General features: G+C 43.6%; 1 protein-coding gene across 4 annotated transcripts in view; it reads right to left on the bottom strand.

Moving 5' to 3' along the window:
* SNX25 (sorting nexin 25) overlaps positions 1-20,693 on the bottom strand; it is a 285,932-nt gene that overhangs the window by 187,559 nt on the left and 77,680 nt on the right. For 3 of the 4 annotated variants that reach the window (XM_077279603.1, XM_077279604.1, XM_077279606.1), the window contains one exon: positions 10,646-10,730. In XM_077279603.1, coding sequence (XP_077135718.1) covers positions 10,646-10,730 — 85 coding nt within the window. Of the gene's footprint in view, positions 1-10,645; positions 10,731-17,823; positions 17,846-20,693 lie in introns of those variants that run through there. The other variant, XM_077279607.1, reaches the window with a different exon arrangement.

The following is a 20,693-nucleotide window of genomic DNA, read 5'->3' as shown; positions in this document are numbered from 1 at the left end:
CGCCTGCCGGCCGGAAAGCGAGCACAGCGGTGACGTCTGACGTCACCGCTGTGCTCGCTTTCCGGCCGCTGTGCTTACACAGTGCAGAGAAGCTGAGACGCCGGGGGACAGACACCGGAATGTGAGTATGTAGTGTTTGTTTTTTTTACGTTTACGCTGGTAACCAGGGTAAACATCGGGTTACTAAGCGTGGCCCTGCGCTTAGTAACCCGATGTTTACCCTGGTTACCCGGGGACTTCGGCATCGCTCCAGCGCCGTGATTGCACAGTGTGACCGCAGTCTACGACGCTGGAGCGATAATCATACGATCGCTGCGACGTCACGGATCGTGCCGTCGCAGCGATCAAAATGGCACTGTGTGACGGTACCCTATGGGATAGACAAAGATAAGAAAGTTTAACACTTAGCTGTTGATAAGTTGTTGAGCAAAAAAAAAAAAAATTCTAAAACGGCCACTTCAGTAGTCTGTGGTCCATTGACCAGAGCGTTGTGAGCCTTTCTCTACTAGCACTGCCCTCTGCAGCAACCCTGGCGTCTGTCCTGATTAGAAGAGACAAAGATTATGTCACCGGTAGGCGGAGGTTCGCATGGTGCTGGTTTAATGATCACGGACTACGAATGTGGCCACTGGGCCAAGGGTCCTCACAATCTTTTTGCTCAACTCTATTTTTAATTTTTGTGATTGTGGGTTATACAACTTAAACGTGTTGGACACGTTCTTTATAAAATTTCCTAAAGGTAGTTATATTGTTGTCCCAATGGTCACTTCCTTGGTTCTCCATAGCTGCATCCACTTTTCGGCAGACACTGAACAGAGAACGAGCCTGTCCAGGGCACCCTCAGGCAGCTAAATCTCCTACACGGTACTAAATCTCCTACCTAACATGCACATTTGCTCCATTTAATAGGTTTATTTCCACACTCACAGAGGCTTTAGAATTACTCTATATAACTGGCGACCATAGTATAAAAGCCAATAAGAATCGCATAAATAATTCAGTAACTGCAGACGTCCATGATGATAAAGTTGTTTACAATCTGCAGACAAAGCATTTCAAAATTCCAGTTTGATTTTTGGAATGCCTATGAATGATGTAGGTACAGGTTCAATGAGCAGTCGATCAATACCGTAAAAGAGCTCTACAAACAACAAGGCACGGTGACAAATCCCAAAATAAGTAGCGATAACTCTGGGGCATCTCAGGTCAACAAGATTGCCAAATTTCAGTACACTCATTGAAGGACAAAGTAAATTGCTGCAAGGAGTGGCAACACTAGAACACTGAACAGGCAAAAAAACTGCAAAAGTTGTGAGTGCAGATTCATCCACAAACTCTCACCCCCACAGCTGAAATCCTTTTACTTGTGGGTATGACTTTTCGGAATAAGCTTTTATTGCAGATGAAGAAATATTTTAATTTTATCTTCTGTTTTTTTTACAAGTGACCATTTACTTACTGCAGCGTGCCTATGCATTATGTAGTTATTGTAGGTTACAGTCCCCTCGTGGTGGGCAGGTGGGCTTATTTACTTTAGATCAAAAATGGAAACCACTTACTCATGTTTTAGTGTAGCAGTAGTGGAGTTCCTGGATTCATTAACTGCAGAGTCAAGTCGCAAAGAATAAATCAAATAATAAAGATATCTTCGACATCAAACAAATGCCATAAAAACCACCAATAGCCTAATAAATATAACATGGGTCGCTATTACAGAGATTGTGATTAATATTTAAATCAGATTTCTACATTAAATGTATTTCTTAAAAATTATTATTATTTATATATATATATATATATATATATATATATATATATATATATATATATATATATATATATAATCACTATATAAAAAAAATCTTACGATTATCACACTGGTTACTAGGCCTACTATTAAACTGCGTCTTGTGATGTTCTGAACATAGGATGAGAGCCAGTCAATTGCATCCCATTGGTATAAAAGCCCTATATATGATTCTACTCTAATCTTGGCAATGTGTACTGTGAAGGAAGAGGGAGGAGGGAAGCTGTGACATCACCTACTGGGAATGATGGAGCCTGTATTATCTGCTACATTTAGAGAGGTTACCCTTCAATCCAGTCTGTAATGATAATGAGACCACTGAAAAGCTTTCTGTACAATATATTGTACAATACATTTATTTGAACAGCTGAACGGAGTTGTCAGTTGTCAGGACATTGCATTGCTCCATATTTCCAGCATCACTCAGAAGCAATAGAGTATCACAGAGGTTGGGGTTGATGACAGGACACACTTGAGGTAGTCCAGCAAACAGAAACACTGCTCTTCAACCAAGAGCTATTGATCCAAGCGCCACAAATATTCTCTGCCGCAGATCTGTCGACACAGCTCAAACACTTCACTCCATTACTAAATAACACCGCTCACTGCTTAATGAAGATTTATCTTGGTGTCATGATGGAAATTCTGAAGTTTTCATAATTGACCATAAAGCTTAAACGAGAACAAAATGATTAGTAGGTTAACGTGGCCGAGCTCTTGGGGTTAATGAATTTCAAATTCTGTATCATAAAAGTTGCTCATTACCAGTGAAATACTACATTTCCAGCTGTAAGAATAACTCAAGAAACTGAATCCAACCAAATAATTGTGTCGCTCTAAAAGACCTCAGATTTCATTATTAAAGGGGTTGCCTTGTCCAGTTAAAAAAAAACAAAAAAACTTATCACCTATCCTCAGGTTAGGTTACATTACTAATCATGGGGGTCTGAGTGCTGAGCTTATCGGCAGAACTGGGAATTTTTAGCCCTTAATCGGAAACTTTTATCCCAGTTACAAAATGGAGCGACCGTAATGGGGCATGGAGGGGACGCCCAACTGCAGCTTTATTCTTTTTCTTTGGATTAACCGGATAATCGGTGCGATAACTTGTGTTCACCGGAAAACTCCTTAAAACTACAAAAATAAAAATCAAATGTTAAGAAAGTTCTGTTTTATGATTAGATACCTTCTCCCTTGTGGTGATTTTTCATTTTTGCACTTTTGCTTTTTCCTTCCCTTCCTCCAGAAGACATTATTTCAAGGCTTTTTTTGTGGGTAGAGCTGTAGTTTTGAATTAAGGGGTGAAAAAAAATCCCAAAGTTTGTAAAAAAAAAAAAAAAATAATAAAAATAAATAAAAACAACACGTCACCATTTTTATTGGCATTGAGCTAGGTGATGCAGAGAGTAGGAGGAGAGACACTGAAGCGAGCCAGATCCCTCCAGCTTCAGAGCAGCGCTTGCTCCCGCAGTATCAGAGATTTCAAGAGCTGCGCTCCTCGCCTTGTGAGGCCACCACTGATGGCCTGCAGAGGAGATTTGGTTCATGTTCTTTACCTTCAAGAGGAAATTTCAATGTTTTCATTAAAATCTAAAACGTATCCATTAGGAAACAGGTTCTTTTTATATCCGTTACGCATACTTATTTCATGTAATGTTGTACAATGTCCATGGTTTTCCAATAACGGATATCGAACTAAAAATGAGAATGTCTCTTGCTGTAGACAGATTGTACTTTTCTTCTGCCGCTCGACTATTTCACAAAGGGCCTGGCTGTCAGTGCTTTTCATGAGGTTTTCACAATCTGAAGGGCTCTCTGCTGTTCTAACCATGAATTCTCACGAGTAATTGGTAAGAAAATATTTCCAATGCATTGCACCTAGGGACATAAAAAGCTTCTTCACGTTTCCCCATCACAGGCTACTTGTACGCAGTCAGTCCACTGACCGGGCGCTCAATAGCCTTCTCCTCTCAAGGCAAACCGGACAGACAATCTCTTCTGTCAACTTTCACAGCTATTGAGTTGAACTCCTTGAAATGGGAAGATGAACTTATCTACTATATAATTGTCTAAGAGGTACTTCCGTCTGTCTGTCTGTCTGTCTGTCCTTCTGTCTGTCTGTCTGTCTGTCTGTCACGGATATTCATTGGTCGCGGCCTCTGTCTGTCATGGAATCCAAGTCGCTGATTGGTCGTGGCAAAACGCCCACGACCAATCAGCGACGCGCACAGTCCGGAAGAAAATGGCCGCTCCTTACTCCCCGCACTCACTGCCCGGCACCCGCATACGCTGTCCAGTCGCCGCTCACACAGGGTTAATGCTGGCGGTAACGGACCGCGTTATGCCGCGGGTAACGCACTCTGTAAAAGCTGCTATTAACCCTGTGTGTCCCCAATTTTTTACTATTGATGCTGCCTATGCGGCATCAATAGTAAAAAAATGTAATGTTAAAAATAATAAAAAAACAAAAAACCTCTCGCGAGACCGCTAAGTCTTCTGGGTAATTTCGCAATGCGTCCTGGGAAAGGAAGATGGCGGCCGGCGCCAGCGGCTTGGCGGAGCTTCGGTGGATCCCAAGCGTCGGTAACCGCTTCCTGGATCCAGGCGCCAACGGAAGGTGAGTATATAACTATTTTTTATTTTAATTCTTTTTTTTTTTTTTTTAACTATACTACGTGGACTGCGCAATATACTACATGGGCTGGGCAATATACTACATGGGCTGCGCAATATACTACGTGGGCTGCGCAATATACTACATGGGCTGCGCAATATACTACATGGGCTGCGCAATATACTACATGGGCTGCGCAATATACTACGTGGGCTGCGCAATATACTACGTGGGCTGCGCAATATACAACATAGGCTGGCCAATATACTGCGTGGGCTGTGCAATATACTACGTGGGCTGCGCAATATACTACGTGGGCTGCGCAATATACTACGTGGGCTGCGCAATATACTACGTGGGCTGCGCAATATACTACGTGGGCTGCGCAATATACTACGTGGGCTGCGCAATATACTACGTGGGCTGCGCAATATACAACATAGGCTGGCCAATATACTGCGTGGGCTGTGCAATATACTACGTGGACTGCGCAATATACTACATGGGCTGGGCAATATACAACGTGGGCTGCGCAATATACAACGTGGGCTGTGCAATGTACTGCGTGGGCTGCGCAATGTACTGCGTGGGCTGTGCAGTGTACTGCGTGGGCTGCGCAATATACTACGTGGGCTGTGCTATACACTACGCATACATATTCTAGAATACCAGATGCGCTAGAATCGGGCCACCATCTAGTCCTATATAATTGCACTGACCAAAATATAGTTGTCGACTGATCTAGGAACAGACACACAGAATTCATGTCCAAAATTGATTAGTATCATTAACTGGGGCAAACAGACACAAATAGGCCATATTAAATATCATGTGGTCTACCTGGGTTTAATTATATATCCAGGGCCGGCGTTAGCGGCAGGCAGACCAGGCCGCTTCCCCAGGGGCCCCCAGCCAGTCGCCTGCCGCCAGAGCAGACTGCCCCCGCCACCACATTGAACAAAGCTCAAAGAAATGATGGAGGAGAGAGCGTCAGCTGATTTCCGTCTTCCATCATTCCCGTCTGCCTCTGACACTGCGGGCGCGCGATGACGTCACTTCATTGGAAACCTGCTGAGACCAGGGCCGAGCCTGGAGCATCAGGAGCAGTGCGGGGCACAAGGAGAGGGAGGATTTTGACTTTTTTGTTAATATATCAATGAGTGATTACTGGACTGTGAGGCCATTCTCGGCGGGGAAGGGGGGGTGTTGGCTACAGTATATTCTATAGGGGAGGGCTGTATTAGATGCTATGGAGGAGGGCTGTATTATATTCTATGGGGGAGGGCTGTATTATATTCTATGGGGGAGGGCTGTATTATATTCAATAGGGGAGGGCTGTATTACTGTATATTCTATAGAGAGCTGTATTAGATGCTATGGAGGAGGACTGTATTATATTCTATGGGGGAGGGCTGTATTATATTCTATGGGGGAGGGCTGTATTATATTCTATGGGGGAGGGCTGTATTATATTCTATAGGGGAGGGCTGTATTAGATTCTTTGGGGAGAACTGTATTATATTCTATAGGGGAGGGCTGTATTATATTCTATGGGGAGCTGCATTATATTGTATGGGGGCCTACATTATATTCTATGGGGGCTGTATTATATTCTATGGGGGCCTACATTATATTCTATGGGGGGGCTGTATTATATTCTATGGGGGGGGCTGTATTATATTCTATGGGGGGCTGTATTATATTCTATGGGAGAGGATTGCACTCTTTGATGGGGATACATTATATTCTATGGGGAGGTGGGTTGTATTATATTCTCTGGGGGGGCTACATTATATTCTATGGGGAGGTGGGCTGTATTATATTCTATGGGGGGCTGTATTATATTCTATGAGGGAGGATTTGCATATTCTACGGGGAGGTGGGCTGCATTATATTCTCTGGGGGGCTACATTACATTCTATGGGGGGCTGTATTATACTCTATGAGGAAGGATTGCATCATACTCTTATGGGGCTACATTATAGTCTATGGGGAGGTGGGCTGTATTATATTCTATGGGGAGCTACATTATATTCGATGTATTAAATGTATTATATTTTATGACGGGTGATTGCATCATACTCTATGAGGGGGCTACATTGCATTTTATGGGGGGCTGCATTATATTCTGTTGGGGCTAGATTATATTGCATGGGGGGCTTCATTATACTCTGAGGGGGAAACATTATATTCCATGGGGGGCTGCATTATACTATATGAGGAAGGATTCATTGTATTGAGCGTATTATTCTATATGGAGGACTGAGTGTATTTTAATATATGGAGAACTATCAGTGTATTAATATATGGAGGACTATGAGGAGTGTATTATACTATATGGAGGACTATGAGGAGTGTATTTTACTATATGGAGGACTATGGGGCACATTATATTATATGGAGGACTATGGGGAGTGCATTTTACAATATGAAGGACTGTGGTGCACATTTTACTATGTGGAGGACTATGAGGTGTATTATAATAATAATCTTTATTTTTATATAGCGCTTTACAGTTTTCACACATTATCATCGCTGTCCCAGATGGGGCTCACAATCTAAATTCCCTATCAGTATATCTTTGGAATGTGGGAGGAAACCGGAGAACCCGGAGGAAACCCACGCAAGCACTGGGAGAACATACAAACTCCTTGCAGATGTTGTCCTTGATGGGATTTTAACCCAGGACTCCAGTGCTGCAGTGCTAACCACTGAGCCACCGTGCTGTACTGAATAAGCAAAATGCTGCATATTCATCGAGTGATTGGATTGTTTATGCAAGAACAGAAATCCTTGTTCTCAGCAGCACAACGCCCGGTCTAAACTGTAGATGTGCTGCTGATAACATGATACTGTATGGGGACAGATTGATCTAATAGTGATTGTTCTGTTCCCATCATTATTCTTCAGCCGGTGTAAAGAGGCCGGGAAACAAGTGAACGACTTCAATATTGTCAATCACACTCGTTTAGGCTACTTTCACATTTACGGTTAAGTCCGCAGCGTATTGTCCGCAACCGCAAACGCATGCAAACGTCTGATAACGCAGCGTTTTTTATCCGCATTAGCTTACACATGATGGTAAAAAAAAAGCAGCGTTTGCATGCGATTTTACATATGTTTGCGCTTTTTATGCGCATGCGTTTGATATTTCCAGGAGGGTGTGTCATTAATGGGCATGTCTAAATCAGTTCCTGGACATGCGCAGTCCGAAGTACGCAAGCGCATCAAACGCATGCGTACGCAAAGACATGTGTACGCATGCGTTCCCATAGACTGTAGGCGTTTTTTTGCCGCATTCCTAGCGCTAACAATCGCATACGTTTCTAGGCGGCAAATTGACGCCCCTAAAATTACTACATGTAGCGTTTACCGCGCCAAGCCGCAGACGATGAAACGACACATGCGTCGTCAAACGCGGCAAAACGCAACCGATCGCAGACACATGTGTCCCAATTATTAAATATAGGAAAACACAACGCATGCGGATAATTGCGGCACAAACACTGTGGACACAACCGCAAATGTGAAACCGGCCTTAGCGGCCTGAACTCAGCGCATGTAAATACAACAGAAATGCTTCTGTGTGATGTGCAATATGTAATATTTGGGGCCCCATTTTAAACTTTTGCCTAGGGCCCCACTTTTCCTTAAACTGGACCTGTATATAATTAACCCAGATGTGGACCCAGCTGCACTGCTTCTATACCCCCCGGTATGGTCTGTATAGGCGGTGCAGCAGGTTGTGAGCATCTGTGGCTAAAACGATTGACAGGGAGAGATGTGTAAAGTGTCATGTAATACAGACATCATTAGACTACAACAGCGCCATCACCGACCTTCTAGGCATAATGAGAAAACTCCGCTAACTAGTCACAGGCTACACGACAAAGCTAACACAGGGCAACAAAAAACTGGACAACGAAACTTATTGGGCAGATTTATCAAAACTTTCTAATTTTTAGACAGCGCAAACTTACTGTAGTCTTAAAATGTGCCAATTTTGTCAAAATGGTTCTCGCTGATAAATCTATCTGACCCAGATTCATTATTGCATTTATGCCTGTTTTTTTGACAATCTGTTGTGTGTGATTGCTTTCTTTTTTTTTTGTTGGCACCCAAATCATTATTCCATTTGTGCCTTTTTTTTTTTTAAGTCTATTTTATATGTGATAGCCTTTTTTTTATTCCTGCTGTTTGGGCAGAGTTTAGGGATTCAGATGTTTTCGATTGATTTTTTTAAGTGCAACTTTTTAAAAAGTCACAAAATTTGGCGCAACTTCACTTAAAATCTCACCAGTAGGGTGGGGGATGTGGGATTGGAGAATGCCATTCTTGTTGCAATTTTTGCAAGATGTGTGACTTTTTATGGAAACGTTGCAAACAGTTAAAAAAAAACTGAAGAAAAAAAAAACAAAACAAAAAAAACAATTAATGAACCGTGTGCACCATTTTGAAGTTTGGCACCAAAACAACTACTTATACCACGAGACATAAAAGGAAAGTGGGGGGAAAAAAAAAAAAAAAAAACACAAAATAATGAAAAGGGCTTCTAACTTTAAGGCTAAGTTCATATGTTGCGTTTTTGCTGCGTTTTCTTGCCGCTGTTTATGGAAATTTTAAGCTGCATTTTACAGTATCAGCAAAGGCTACGACATTTCAGAAATCTCATGCTCACATGCTGGTTTTATTTTCATGACGGATTTGGAAAACTGCTGCGTTTTTAGGCTATGTGCACACGTTGCGGATTCGTGTGCGGATTTTTCCGCACTGTTTTTGCGTTTTACCTGCAGATTTCCTGCGGTTTTTGTGTGCATTTCATCTGCGGTTTTACACCTGCGGATTCCTATTGAGGAGCAGGTGTAAACCGCGGCGGAATCCGCACAAAGAATTGATATGCTGCGGAAAATACAATGCAGCGGTATTTTCCGCATGTGCACTGCGGATTTGGTTTTCCATAGGTTTACACGGTACTGTAGACCGCATGGAAAACAGCTGCGAATCCGCATCCAAATCCGCAACTTGTGCACATAGCCTTAAAGACTGCAGAATGTCACACTTCTGACAGTGTTTTTGCAGCGCTTTTTCACCCATAGCAAACAATGGGTAAGCGCAAAAAAACGCAACAAAAAATGCAGGTATCAGGTTTTGCTGAGTTTATTTTTGTGATGTTCCCGAAGTTTAAACCATAATGTCTTGGTGCTCATGGCAGCTGAGAATGGCAGCTGGGATTACTACAGTTTTATTAAATTAGTGATGTATACAAAGTAAACATTGGCCGACCAAGGTGTGAAATTTAACAATGCCTGCAGCCCACCAAAGTGTTAAAGTAAACTGTGTCCTACAAACTCAATGCACCATCCATGTCTCAGGTAAACCATTATAGACCAATTCACCTCCCCCCACTGTTAGTTTTGTAATTGTATATCTTTTCATGAACTCGTGTGAACTTTTTTGTCCAGAATAATCACTATTTTTTCAGACACAACAACCTATTTTGACAAAACAATTTGATCAAATTGCCCTTTTTCCAAAATCGGTTTTATGGTTTCACATATGTCTTGCATTTGTGACCTGTGTTCATGCTTCTGTGGTCACAGCCCTTTTGGGACGAGGTGCAAAAAGTGTCCCAAGTAAGTGGAAGATTTTTTTTTTTTTCCCATAGTCAGAAAAAATCTATGTATCCATAAATAATATGAATGAGGGTAGAACGTTATTTTTTAATATCATAACCTTTAAGTGAAGAGCGTATGATTTATCTATCCACTTGTAATTTTCTTTAGATAGAGCCATCACATGTGGCCGGAGTGAATTTTTCTGATTCTGAAAGGTCATTCAATATCTTTTTTAATTAATAGGCCAAATTATAATCAAGTGACTGAGTGGAAGGCCATAGGCTAATCATTAACCATGGCAAGCAGCTTTCCATCCTGAATGATTCTTCATGAGCGCATTTCATGCCTGTGCTGTGTAGGACTTGGCAATAGCAAATCTGATTTCATTTCTTTTTGTCTTCAGGATTTGCCCAGCACTTCTTGCCATCTCACATTATTATCCACGGTCTTCATTGCTGCGGTGACAAATGTCTGTTGCACACGATTAACTATAACTTGCTAGAAAGTGGCTGCGGGAAGGGGGTTGTGCAGGAGCGATCGGAACGGATTAAACTCTCCGGAATAAAATAAGGCCAGGGCAGGAGTATCGAGAAGAGGAGTCGGGCTTACCTTCCTTTAGAGCTTTATCCATGCTGTGACAGATCACCACTCTCCTAAGTTGGGCTGGTTCATGGAAATTCACTGAATGGAACATCTGAAACACAATGAATACAGAAGATATAACTTTATATATTGTATAACTCTGGTTAGAGATCATGTTCTGACACTAATGTCCGAGAGGCCATCACCGGCACACAACGGAAGCAGACATTTCTACTCTTTACCAATACAGGTCTGAGCACTTAAGATCTAATGACAAATCAATGAGCCATCCCCAAAGAATTAGATGTAAATTGTGCATGTTTCATTCCAGTAAAGACAGATTTAGACCACAGAGTGACTGCCGCCACCATACCGGATCATATTACTACCTGGGAAGGTTTTTGTTTTTTTCATCTCCCATCTTCCGGAGCGCACTGCCCCCTGGCAAGCAGGAAGGCTGGAGAGCAGTCTAGCTAGCTCAGACCCGAGGTATACGGTAATTGCACTGCTGGCCCAAACTGTGCACTCTCGGAAGAGCACAGGGGAATGAAAGCTAGCTGAATACAGTGATCCGGCCAGCTTCAGAGCAGCGCTTCCAAGCTGAATAGTAAAGAGCTTGCAAGCAGGTCCTCCTTGCATAGGAGATCAACTACTGATCGACTACAGAGACAATGTGCAGTAAATTATCAAATGTAAAGTCCCGCCAAAATAATTAAATAAGTAAATTGCAAATATGCTTATTTCTACAAGCACTTTGTAAGTTTATCCACTTACGATGATGAGACAGCCCCTTTAACTTGATATTATGTGTGATGGCTCATTTCTTTGGGTCATAGAATTCTATCTGTACTTCTAAACTGAACATTATAGAGGATTTGTCAGCTCCCCATAAACGTTAATAAATAATAAATCTCCCCATAAATTCTGGGAGATTATCTCCTTGTCTGTGTTCTCATACCCTGAGGCTTGTCCTACACACTAAGGCCGGCCATACACATAAAATAGCCGAGTGCTGGCCATCAGCTATTTCCCTACACACATGAACGTTTAGCTAAATGTTCATACATTGTTAAAAAGGGAGAGTGGAAAAAGATGCTGCCAAATGGCTCTGGCAGGGGCTAATCTCTTCATTAAAAAAAAAAAACAAATAAACAACAAAACAGTAGGTGTTAAAATTCAACCTGCCCAACTGTACTCATCTGTCAGGGGGAGTAGGGAGGCCCTCATACACAGACTGTGGGGGATCAGCCAACTTTAGTCTAACGTATGGTGGCTTTCACGCTGTCCAGCCTGTACATGGCGTCAGCCTGTATGTACGCACTCCATTCACAAGAGGAATTATATTGCCACATTCATATATTCCCAGGAGGAGTAATAGAGGAATGGCAAATGGTAGCGCTAAAGAAGAGAGGCTCCAGTGTTACGATACGTATTTTCACAGTAGCTATTAGAAACCTAATATATGTCAATACTGCGTTTTCAAATCACTAGAGCCACCAAAAATGGTGTATAACATCATGAGGCTCAGTGGCCTCCCCTCTAACACTCTCGCACCCCTCCAATCTATTCTAAACTCTGCTGCCCGACTAATCCACCTGTCCCCCCGCTATTCCCCGGCCTCTCCCCTCTGTCAATCCCTTCACTGGCTCCCGATTACACAGACTCCAGTACAAAACCCTAACCATGACATACAAAGCCATCCACAACCTGTCTCCTCCATACATCTGTGACGTCGTCTCCCGGTACTTTCCTGCACGCAACCGCCGATCCTCACAAGATCTCCTTCTCTACTCCCCTCTTATCTCCTCTTCCCACAACCGTATACAAGATTTCTCTCGCACATCACCCCTACTCTGGAACCCTCTACCACAACACATCAGACTCTCGCCCACCATCGAAACCTTCAAAAAGAGCCTGAAGACCTACCTCTTCCGACAAGCCTACAACCTGCAGCAACCACCGATCGACCAAACCGCTGCACGACCAGCTCTATCCTCACCTACTGTATTCTCACCCATCCCTTGTAGATTGTGAGCCTTCGCGGGCAGGGTCCTCTCTCCTACTGTACCAGTTATGGCTTGTATTGATTAAGATTATTGTACTTGTTTTTATTATGTATACCCCTCCTCACATGTAAAGCGCCATGGAATAAATGGCGCTATAATAATAATAATAATAAGGAGTACTCATAGCATGAAAAACGTGAAGCTATATAGTGACAAAGTGAAGTGGCCTAATGAGTAATCTGGTCAGAGGAGTCCAGCAACAATGTACAGATTGTAGCAGAGTCCAATGCGAGACCGTTGCCACAGATGGATGCAGAGTTAGGCTGTTTTCACACGTCCAGTAATCATCTGTTAGAACGGATTCAGCAACAATCAGTTACCAAAAATGTTGTTCAGACTTTGTCTGAAATAAAAAACGTATCCAGCTGAAGTCATTTTCTTTTTTCACTTTGAAGTCTATGGAAAACAGATCTATTAATTAGCCATACGATTTTTGCTTACTGTATCAGTTTCAAATGAATCATTACAATGTCACATGTCCAGTAGTTTATGTTAAATACTTAGTTTTCCACCTCGCAGTAAGCAAAAAAAACTGATCATTTTCAAATGTGAAAAAAACGACCGACTACTTAACAGATCCCTTCTCCATAGACTTCAATGTAAAAAAACAAACAAACAGATTCTGTTTAAATCAGTTTCCTTCACACATACAAAAACAGTCTGCACAACTTTCTAGCAACTGCGTTGCTACTGCTCTAACGAATGATTACTGCACATGTGAACAGGGCTGTATTGGCTACTAGGCACCTGAGGGTGGCGCCACCATGAAGGAAGATTTATATAATATTACATATGGAGTGAATGTGCAGAGGAGCACTGGCTCCCTGCCCCGACGGAGGAAAATAAATGATAGAAGTGAAGAACCTGTGAGGACGTCATGCTCACGTGACTTAGGCCTCTTTCACATTTCCGTCGGTACGGGGCCGTCGCTGTGCGTCGGGCCAACGTACCGACAGACGTTGTGAATTCTTTGCATGATGTGGGCAGCGGATGCAGTTTTTCGACGCATCCGCTGCCCATTCTGCAGTCTGGGGAGGAGGGGGCGGAGTTTTGGCTGCGCATGCATGGTCGAAAATGGCGGACGCGACGCACAAAAAAACGTTACACTGAACTTTTTTTGTGACGACAATCTGCCAAAACACGACGGATCCGTCGCACGACGGACGCGATGTGTGGCAATCCATCGCGATCTGTCGCTAATACAAGTCTATGGGCAAAAAACGCATCCTGCGAGCACATTTGCAGGATCCGTTTTTTGCCCAAACCGACGGATTGCAAAAAAAGGAAGTGTGAAAGAGGCCTTATAGGCGGAACAATGCAACAGCTTGCAAGTAATGCTGGGTCGTTCCCGAACAATCATGTACAAAGAGCCGGCTTCCTGCTGTGTACAATGGGAGCCGGCAACCTGGTGAGAGCCACTAAAGTCTCCAAATGGCTCTCACTGGGCGTAAAATCCTGGTGTTCGGCGTATGTACCTCCGCCCACCCAAACCGAGCTCCTCTCATTCACCACTAATTGGCTACGTAGGCGGGATTTCGGCCATAGGTGGGGGGTTTTGGCTGCATTAACATCATCTTAAAGCAAACCAGGATTTTGCTAAGTAAACTACAGGCCAACGCCGCTATACTGATGACAATTATACCTGGGTGATGAAATCCGTCTTGTGGTTGTTGTTTAATCTTTATTTGTAGTTTTCAGTGAATGACATTCTCGTGCTCTGGGGCGGCCTGTGATGCTCTAGTTACTTATTCATCAGTATGGCGTCTGACAGCTCACTGATCCCTCACTGACCTGCCTCCTATTTTACATAATGCACATCATATTGTGGGGTTACAAAATAAAAATTTACATTCAGTAAAATGGCGCATGTGCAGTAGTATCTATCACTTTTGCTATTGGACAAGCGCCGCGGCCATGTTGCTGGAGAGAAAAAAAAATTGGCTTCATCAAAGAAGGATGGTTTGACAGTGATTGTTCATGAAGGACAGTGTGGCGGCCATAGTTCTTGGCCGAGGGATGGGGTGGCATTAGAATATATGGGGGGTGTTACAGTGTGGGGGCAATATTTTATAGACAAGGAGGCCATGTATCATATGAGGGACAGTGTGGATGTCACTTTTTTGCAGAGAGCACAGTGAGGAGCAATCATTTATTTAGGGCACAGCATGGGCAGCTATTTTTATTCTTTTTGATTATTAAGGGCACGGTGTCAGGATGTGCTGCAGAGGACTGGAGAAGAGGGACGTCTGCAGAGACGAGCTGTGGCATCAGGAGCAGATAGAGAAGAGAATGATGAGAAGAACTGCAATGAGCGATGTCACCTATAAGGCACCTGGATCTAAGGTGCATTTACACCGGTCAATCGCGGAGTTTAAATGGCCACTGACCGGGTTTATGAAGCCGATCGGCAGTCATTTATCAGCCTGTTTAGACCGGCCAACTGCACTTTCATATGCACAAAGAGATCCTTAATATGATCGCTCTGTGCGCATAGAATAAAAATGTTCTCGGCAGCACAAGTTTGCTCAGGATGATCTGCTGCCGAGAACAGTGATATTTAAGTAAGCTTAAAGGGAATCTGTCACCACATTTGACCTATCTAAATTATTAATACGGCCATACAGGCTACAGACTGCTGAAAACAAACAGTCCTATCTTTTATCACTTTATGTAAATGACCTATTCCAGGCTCTGGGGAGCATGTTGTCCAGAAGATAACTCTGCCTCTGCACTTAATCACCAAATATTGTGCCTCCTATCAGTGTCACTCTGTGCCATCGGCTGCTCGAGAGAAAATCTCGCACATGTGTATTACGGTTCTCTTTCCATCAAAGTTTTCAACGCCGAAACGCGCGTCGGTGTGGACGCATCCGAGTGACAGATTTCCAGTAACCCTCTCTCACATGTATAGTTAAATTATGTTATTTTGGCTATAACATGATCATTGGCATTGTCCCATAACAACTCTATATAAGTAAGGCGGGGATTACACATGCGAGAAATACGGCTGAGTCTCGCATGTTAATACCCGTCATTGCCGCCGTCACTCAGGAGCAGAGCTTGCAGCTCCATGTATTGCTATGTGGCTGCATGCTCTGCTCCTGAGTGACGGCGGCAATGCCGGGTATTAACATGCGAGACTCAGCCGTATTTCTCGCATGTGTGATCCCGGCCTAACTGTTCCTTTCATGTCACACCTAGCATCAACTATGTCGCTCTAGGCACTTTTGCACCTGCACTTTATTAACTAACCGTATTTTTCGGACTATAACACACACTTAACCCAAAAATTTGGGAGGAAAATGAGGGGGTGGGTCATAGTGCAAACGCAGGCTTACCGGGGAAGGGGGGGGGGTGTTGCAGCAGTGGAACCAGCGGGGCAGAGGTGTGGCGAAGCTGCGGCGGTTGGTGGTGCAGAGTGCACCTTAGCAGGGTCCCTTCCTCAGGATGCCGGTGGCAGAAATGTGGCGAAGCCGCGGCCCAGTGTCCATGGCGAGCAGTGCCAAGTGCATCACCGGTTTCCCTGCAGCCATCTTCCGGAAGATGTGGGCCGTGAGTGCACAGATTGAGATCTCGGCAGCACTCGGCTTCAGGAAAATGGCCGCTGAGATCTCAATATGCGCACGCCAACGGCTTCAGGAACATGGACGTATGGAAACCGGTGATACACTCGGCTCTGCACACTGTGGACACAGGGCTGTGGCGTCGCCACATTTCTGCCACCATTATCCTGAGGAAGGGACCCTGCTCCATGATCCGCAGCAATGCACCCTGGGACTGCAGCATTGCCATACTTCTGCTGGCATACTGAGGAAGGGACCTTGCTCCATTCTCTGCCTCACCGCCGACACCGGACCCGCAGCATTGCACCCCGGGACAGCAGCATTGCCCCACTTCTGCCGCCGCGCTGTACCACCGCCAGCCATCAGGTAAGATACCTTAAATTCGGACAATAAGACGGACCCCTCTTATAAAAATCTTTTTCCTGCTATTTTTCACTCCAAAATGTGGGGTGCGTCTTATAGCCTGAAAAATACGGTATACAAAGTTACGTATAGCCATACATCTGTACCTATAATTTGTCTGATATAATTTAGGTTAATGGATATGCTTTGCTACTCGACTTGGTTCTGGCATCTTGGTATTACTCTACACCTTGTAGATTGATGCAGCATTGCACTTTATTACTAGTATAATAATAGATATTTACATATAACTTTTATCATTATATATTCTTTTCAAATTATTACTTATATTTGTGATCTACTCATTTACATCTTTATCATTATTGCATCCAATTCTGCCAGATAGCTGAACGGATAGATATTTATCTTGGTGATCGTCATTTTGAATTGTGTCCGCTTTTCTGTATGGTTGTTTTCCTTCTCCTTTTTATGTATTCTTGATTAAATAAGTTGTATTTTAGGATTTACACTTATTATGAACTCTGTTTTTCTCCTTCTTTGAGGCTTGAGAAGGGCTCATTTTGAGCTGAAACGTTGCCAAAACATGTGGGTAAATTAAACCCTGCACATTTTATATTGGAACAATGGAGTGCTGCCTCTTTTTTTGAAATTTTATGAAGTTTAGATGATCGGTGGACAGATTGTCTGGGGGCCTTGCACCCGAAGATAGGTATTTTGTGCTGGATAGATAGATAGATAGATAGATAGATAGATAGATAGATAGATAGATAGATAGATAGATAGATAGATAGATAGATAGATAGATAGATAGATAGATAGATTATAAGAAAGGGAACAGCACAACACTTTACTTATCTTCGGGTGCAAGGCCCCCAGGTAATCCGTCCAGTGATTACACTAATTCATAAATATTCAAAAAAGAGGGAGCACTCCATTCCTTCAGTGAGAACGTGGAAGATTTAATGTCGCCCAGACATGTGGGTTGATTAAATCTTCCACGTTCTCACTGAAGGAATGGAGTGCTGCCTCTTTTTTGAATATTTCTTTTTAGATAGATATATATAGAATCCATGAGAAAGGATTTGTTTTATCCGAAACGTTGCCAAGCCACAGGGCATTAAAGTCCTCTTTTTTACATCTTTTTGTGTGGTTTCCCTTTTTTGTTTACTAGATAGATAGATATCTCAATCACTAATAAAAAAAAAAATATTACCTCCATGATTAGTTGGGAAACATTAATGCTTTTCCTCCTCTACCAAGACATGGCTAACACTCCCTCACAATAGCTCTTCACACCTCACTACCTGACACTCCCTCACAATAGCTCTTCACACCTCACTACCTGACACTGCCTCACAATAGCTCTTCACACCTCACTACCTGACACCCTCACAATAGCTCTTCACACCTCACTACCTGACACTCCCTCACAATAGCTCTTCACACCTCACTACCTGACACCCTCACAATAGCTCTTCACACCTCACTACCTGACACTCCCTCACAATAGCTCTTCACACCTCACTACCTGACACCCTCACAATAGCTCTTCACACCTCACTACCTGACACTCCCTCACAATAGCTCTTCACACCTCACTACCTGACACCCTCACAATAGCTCTTCACACCTCACTACCTGACACTCCCTCACAATAGCTCTTCACACCTCACTACCTGACACCCTCACAATAGCTCTTCACACCTCACTACCTGACACTCCCTCACAATAGCTCTTCACACCTCACTACCTGACACCCTCACAATAGCTCTTCACACCTCACTACCTGACACTCCCTCACAATAGCTCACTGTCACTATGGACACCTCACTAACCACACCCCAAAACTCTTGGCTGTGAGGTCACTTCCTGCTGGCCATCACTTTTCTGCACAAAAAAAGCAGCAAGTAATGATCCCTGCGTTTTTGCCAAATGCGCCAAAACCTGATGAAGTAGAATCAGATTTTTTTTTTGCACTAAACTTTATCAGCATGTACAAGAGACAAAGGTACCCAGACAAAAACGCTGCAAAAAACGCTTCAAAACCGCAATGTGTGAACATAGCTTTAAGTGTTTCTCAACTCCAATCCTCAAGACCCCACAACAGGTCATGTTTTCAGGATTTCCTTAGTATTGCATAGGAGATGGAATTAATGCTTGAGCAGGTGATGACATTATCACCTGTGCAATACTAAGGAAATCCTGAAAACATGACCTGTTGTGGGGTCTTGAGGACTGGAGTTGAGAAACACTGCAGATTGTCAGCCAAACCCTGCGATACCGGCGAGTTTGTCCGACATTAGTCTGGTATTGGTGTGGATGGGGGACTTTAACTACTATCTAAAGGGTATGGGCACTTTTAATTTAGTGATGGAGCCAAATTTTTGAAATCTGACCAGTGTCACTTTATGTGGTAATAACTCTGCAACGCTTCAACAAATCCCAGTGATTTTGAGATTGTTTTTTGTGACACATTATACTTTATCATAATGGTAAATTTAGGTCAATATGTTTTGTGTTTATATTTTCAAAATTTGAATGATTGTCCCTTTAGTCCAGATGGTCATACCACCGCAAACCATTAATAAATAACATTTCCCACATGTTGGCTTTACATCAGCACCATTTGTAAAATGTTATTTTATTTTCTTAGCATTTTAGGAGGTTTAAAGGGCCACTGTCACCCCCCCCCCCCCCCCGGCCGTTATAAACTAAAAGAGCCACCTTGTGCAGCAGTAATGCTGCAGTCTAACAAGGTGGCTCTTTTAGTTTTTGATTCATTTATTACCTCAATAAAGCGTTTTAAAAATTGGCCACAAATACCAGATATTGTACCAGGAGGCGGTCCGAATCGTCCTCTATGAATCTCCCAACTGCCGTCACTCTTCTCTTCAGGGGCGATGGTCGCCGCCCCCTTCGCGCTGTTGCTTCTTAAATCCGGCGCCTGCGCTGTGCGTGCCTGCCTGGGGCCTGCGCAGTGTTCATTGTCAGTCACAGCTCAGATGCCGGGTGCCTGACTGCGCCTGTGCGGGCAGTGCGGCCGCCCTGTTACTGAATCCCCGCCCCGCACTGTGTTATTCATTATGCACAGTGCGGGGCTGGGGTTCCTGGGCATGCGCACTGCGCTTGTCAGACGCTCCCCCGGTCCCCCGCCTTCCAGCGTTGTTCTTTGTGGCTGTTCAAAACGTCGGCAATGAAACCTGTATATTCCGGCAATGCTGGAAGGCGGGGGACCGGGGGAGCGTCTGACAAGTGCAGTGTGCATGCCCAGGAACCCCAGCCCCGCACTGTGCATAATGAATAACACAGTGCGGGCCCCAGGCAGGCACGCACAGCGCAGGCGCCGGATTTAAGAAGCAACAGCGCTCAGGGGGCGGCGACCATGGCCCCTGAAGAGAAGAGTGACGGCAGTTGGGAGATTGATAGAGGACGATTCGGACCGCCTCCCGGTACAATATCTGGTATTTGTGGACAATTTTTAAAAAGCTTTATTGAGGTAATAAATGAATCAAAAACTAAAAGAGCCACCTTGTTAGACTGCAGCATTACTGCTGCACAAGGTGGCTCTTTTAGTTTATAACGGCTGGGGGGGGGGTGACAGTGGCCCTTTAAAAATGTAGCAGCAATTTTTCATTTTTTCAACGAAATTTACCCAAAAATTTTTTTAGGGACTTCTACATGTTTGAAGTAACTTTAGGGGTCTCATATTGGGAACCCCCAAATGTGATACCATTTTAAAAACAAAACCCCCTGACATATTGAAAACTGCAGTCAGATAGTTATTAACCCTTCAGGTGCTTTACAGGAATTAATGCAAAGTGGTATGACAGAAATGAAAATGTGTATTTTTACCACCTAAATGCCGCTAACTTCTGAACAGATTACTACAGCCGTCAGACTCTAAGGCCGCTATTTGGTTTGCCATGGCAAACATCAGGACCACACAATCATGATCTGAGGGCACCAATTTGGATAAAGAGGAAGCCCCCACAGTCTGTTAACCATTTATAATGATGTAGTCACTATTGACAGCAGCAGCTAAGGGGTTAAACAGATATAGATGGTACCGACACTGATCGTGGC

This window comes from Ranitomeya variabilis, chromosome 1, assembly GCF_051348905.1.
Source record: "Ranitomeya variabilis isolate aRanVar5 chromosome 1, aRanVar5.hap1, whole genome shotgun sequence".
Taxonomy (NCBI): Eukaryota; Metazoa; Chordata; class Amphibia; order Anura; family Dendrobatidae; genus Ranitomeya; species Ranitomeya variabilis.
The sequence above is the reverse complement of the archived record's forward strand: the minus strand, read 5'-3'. Positions and strand labels throughout refer to the sequence as shown.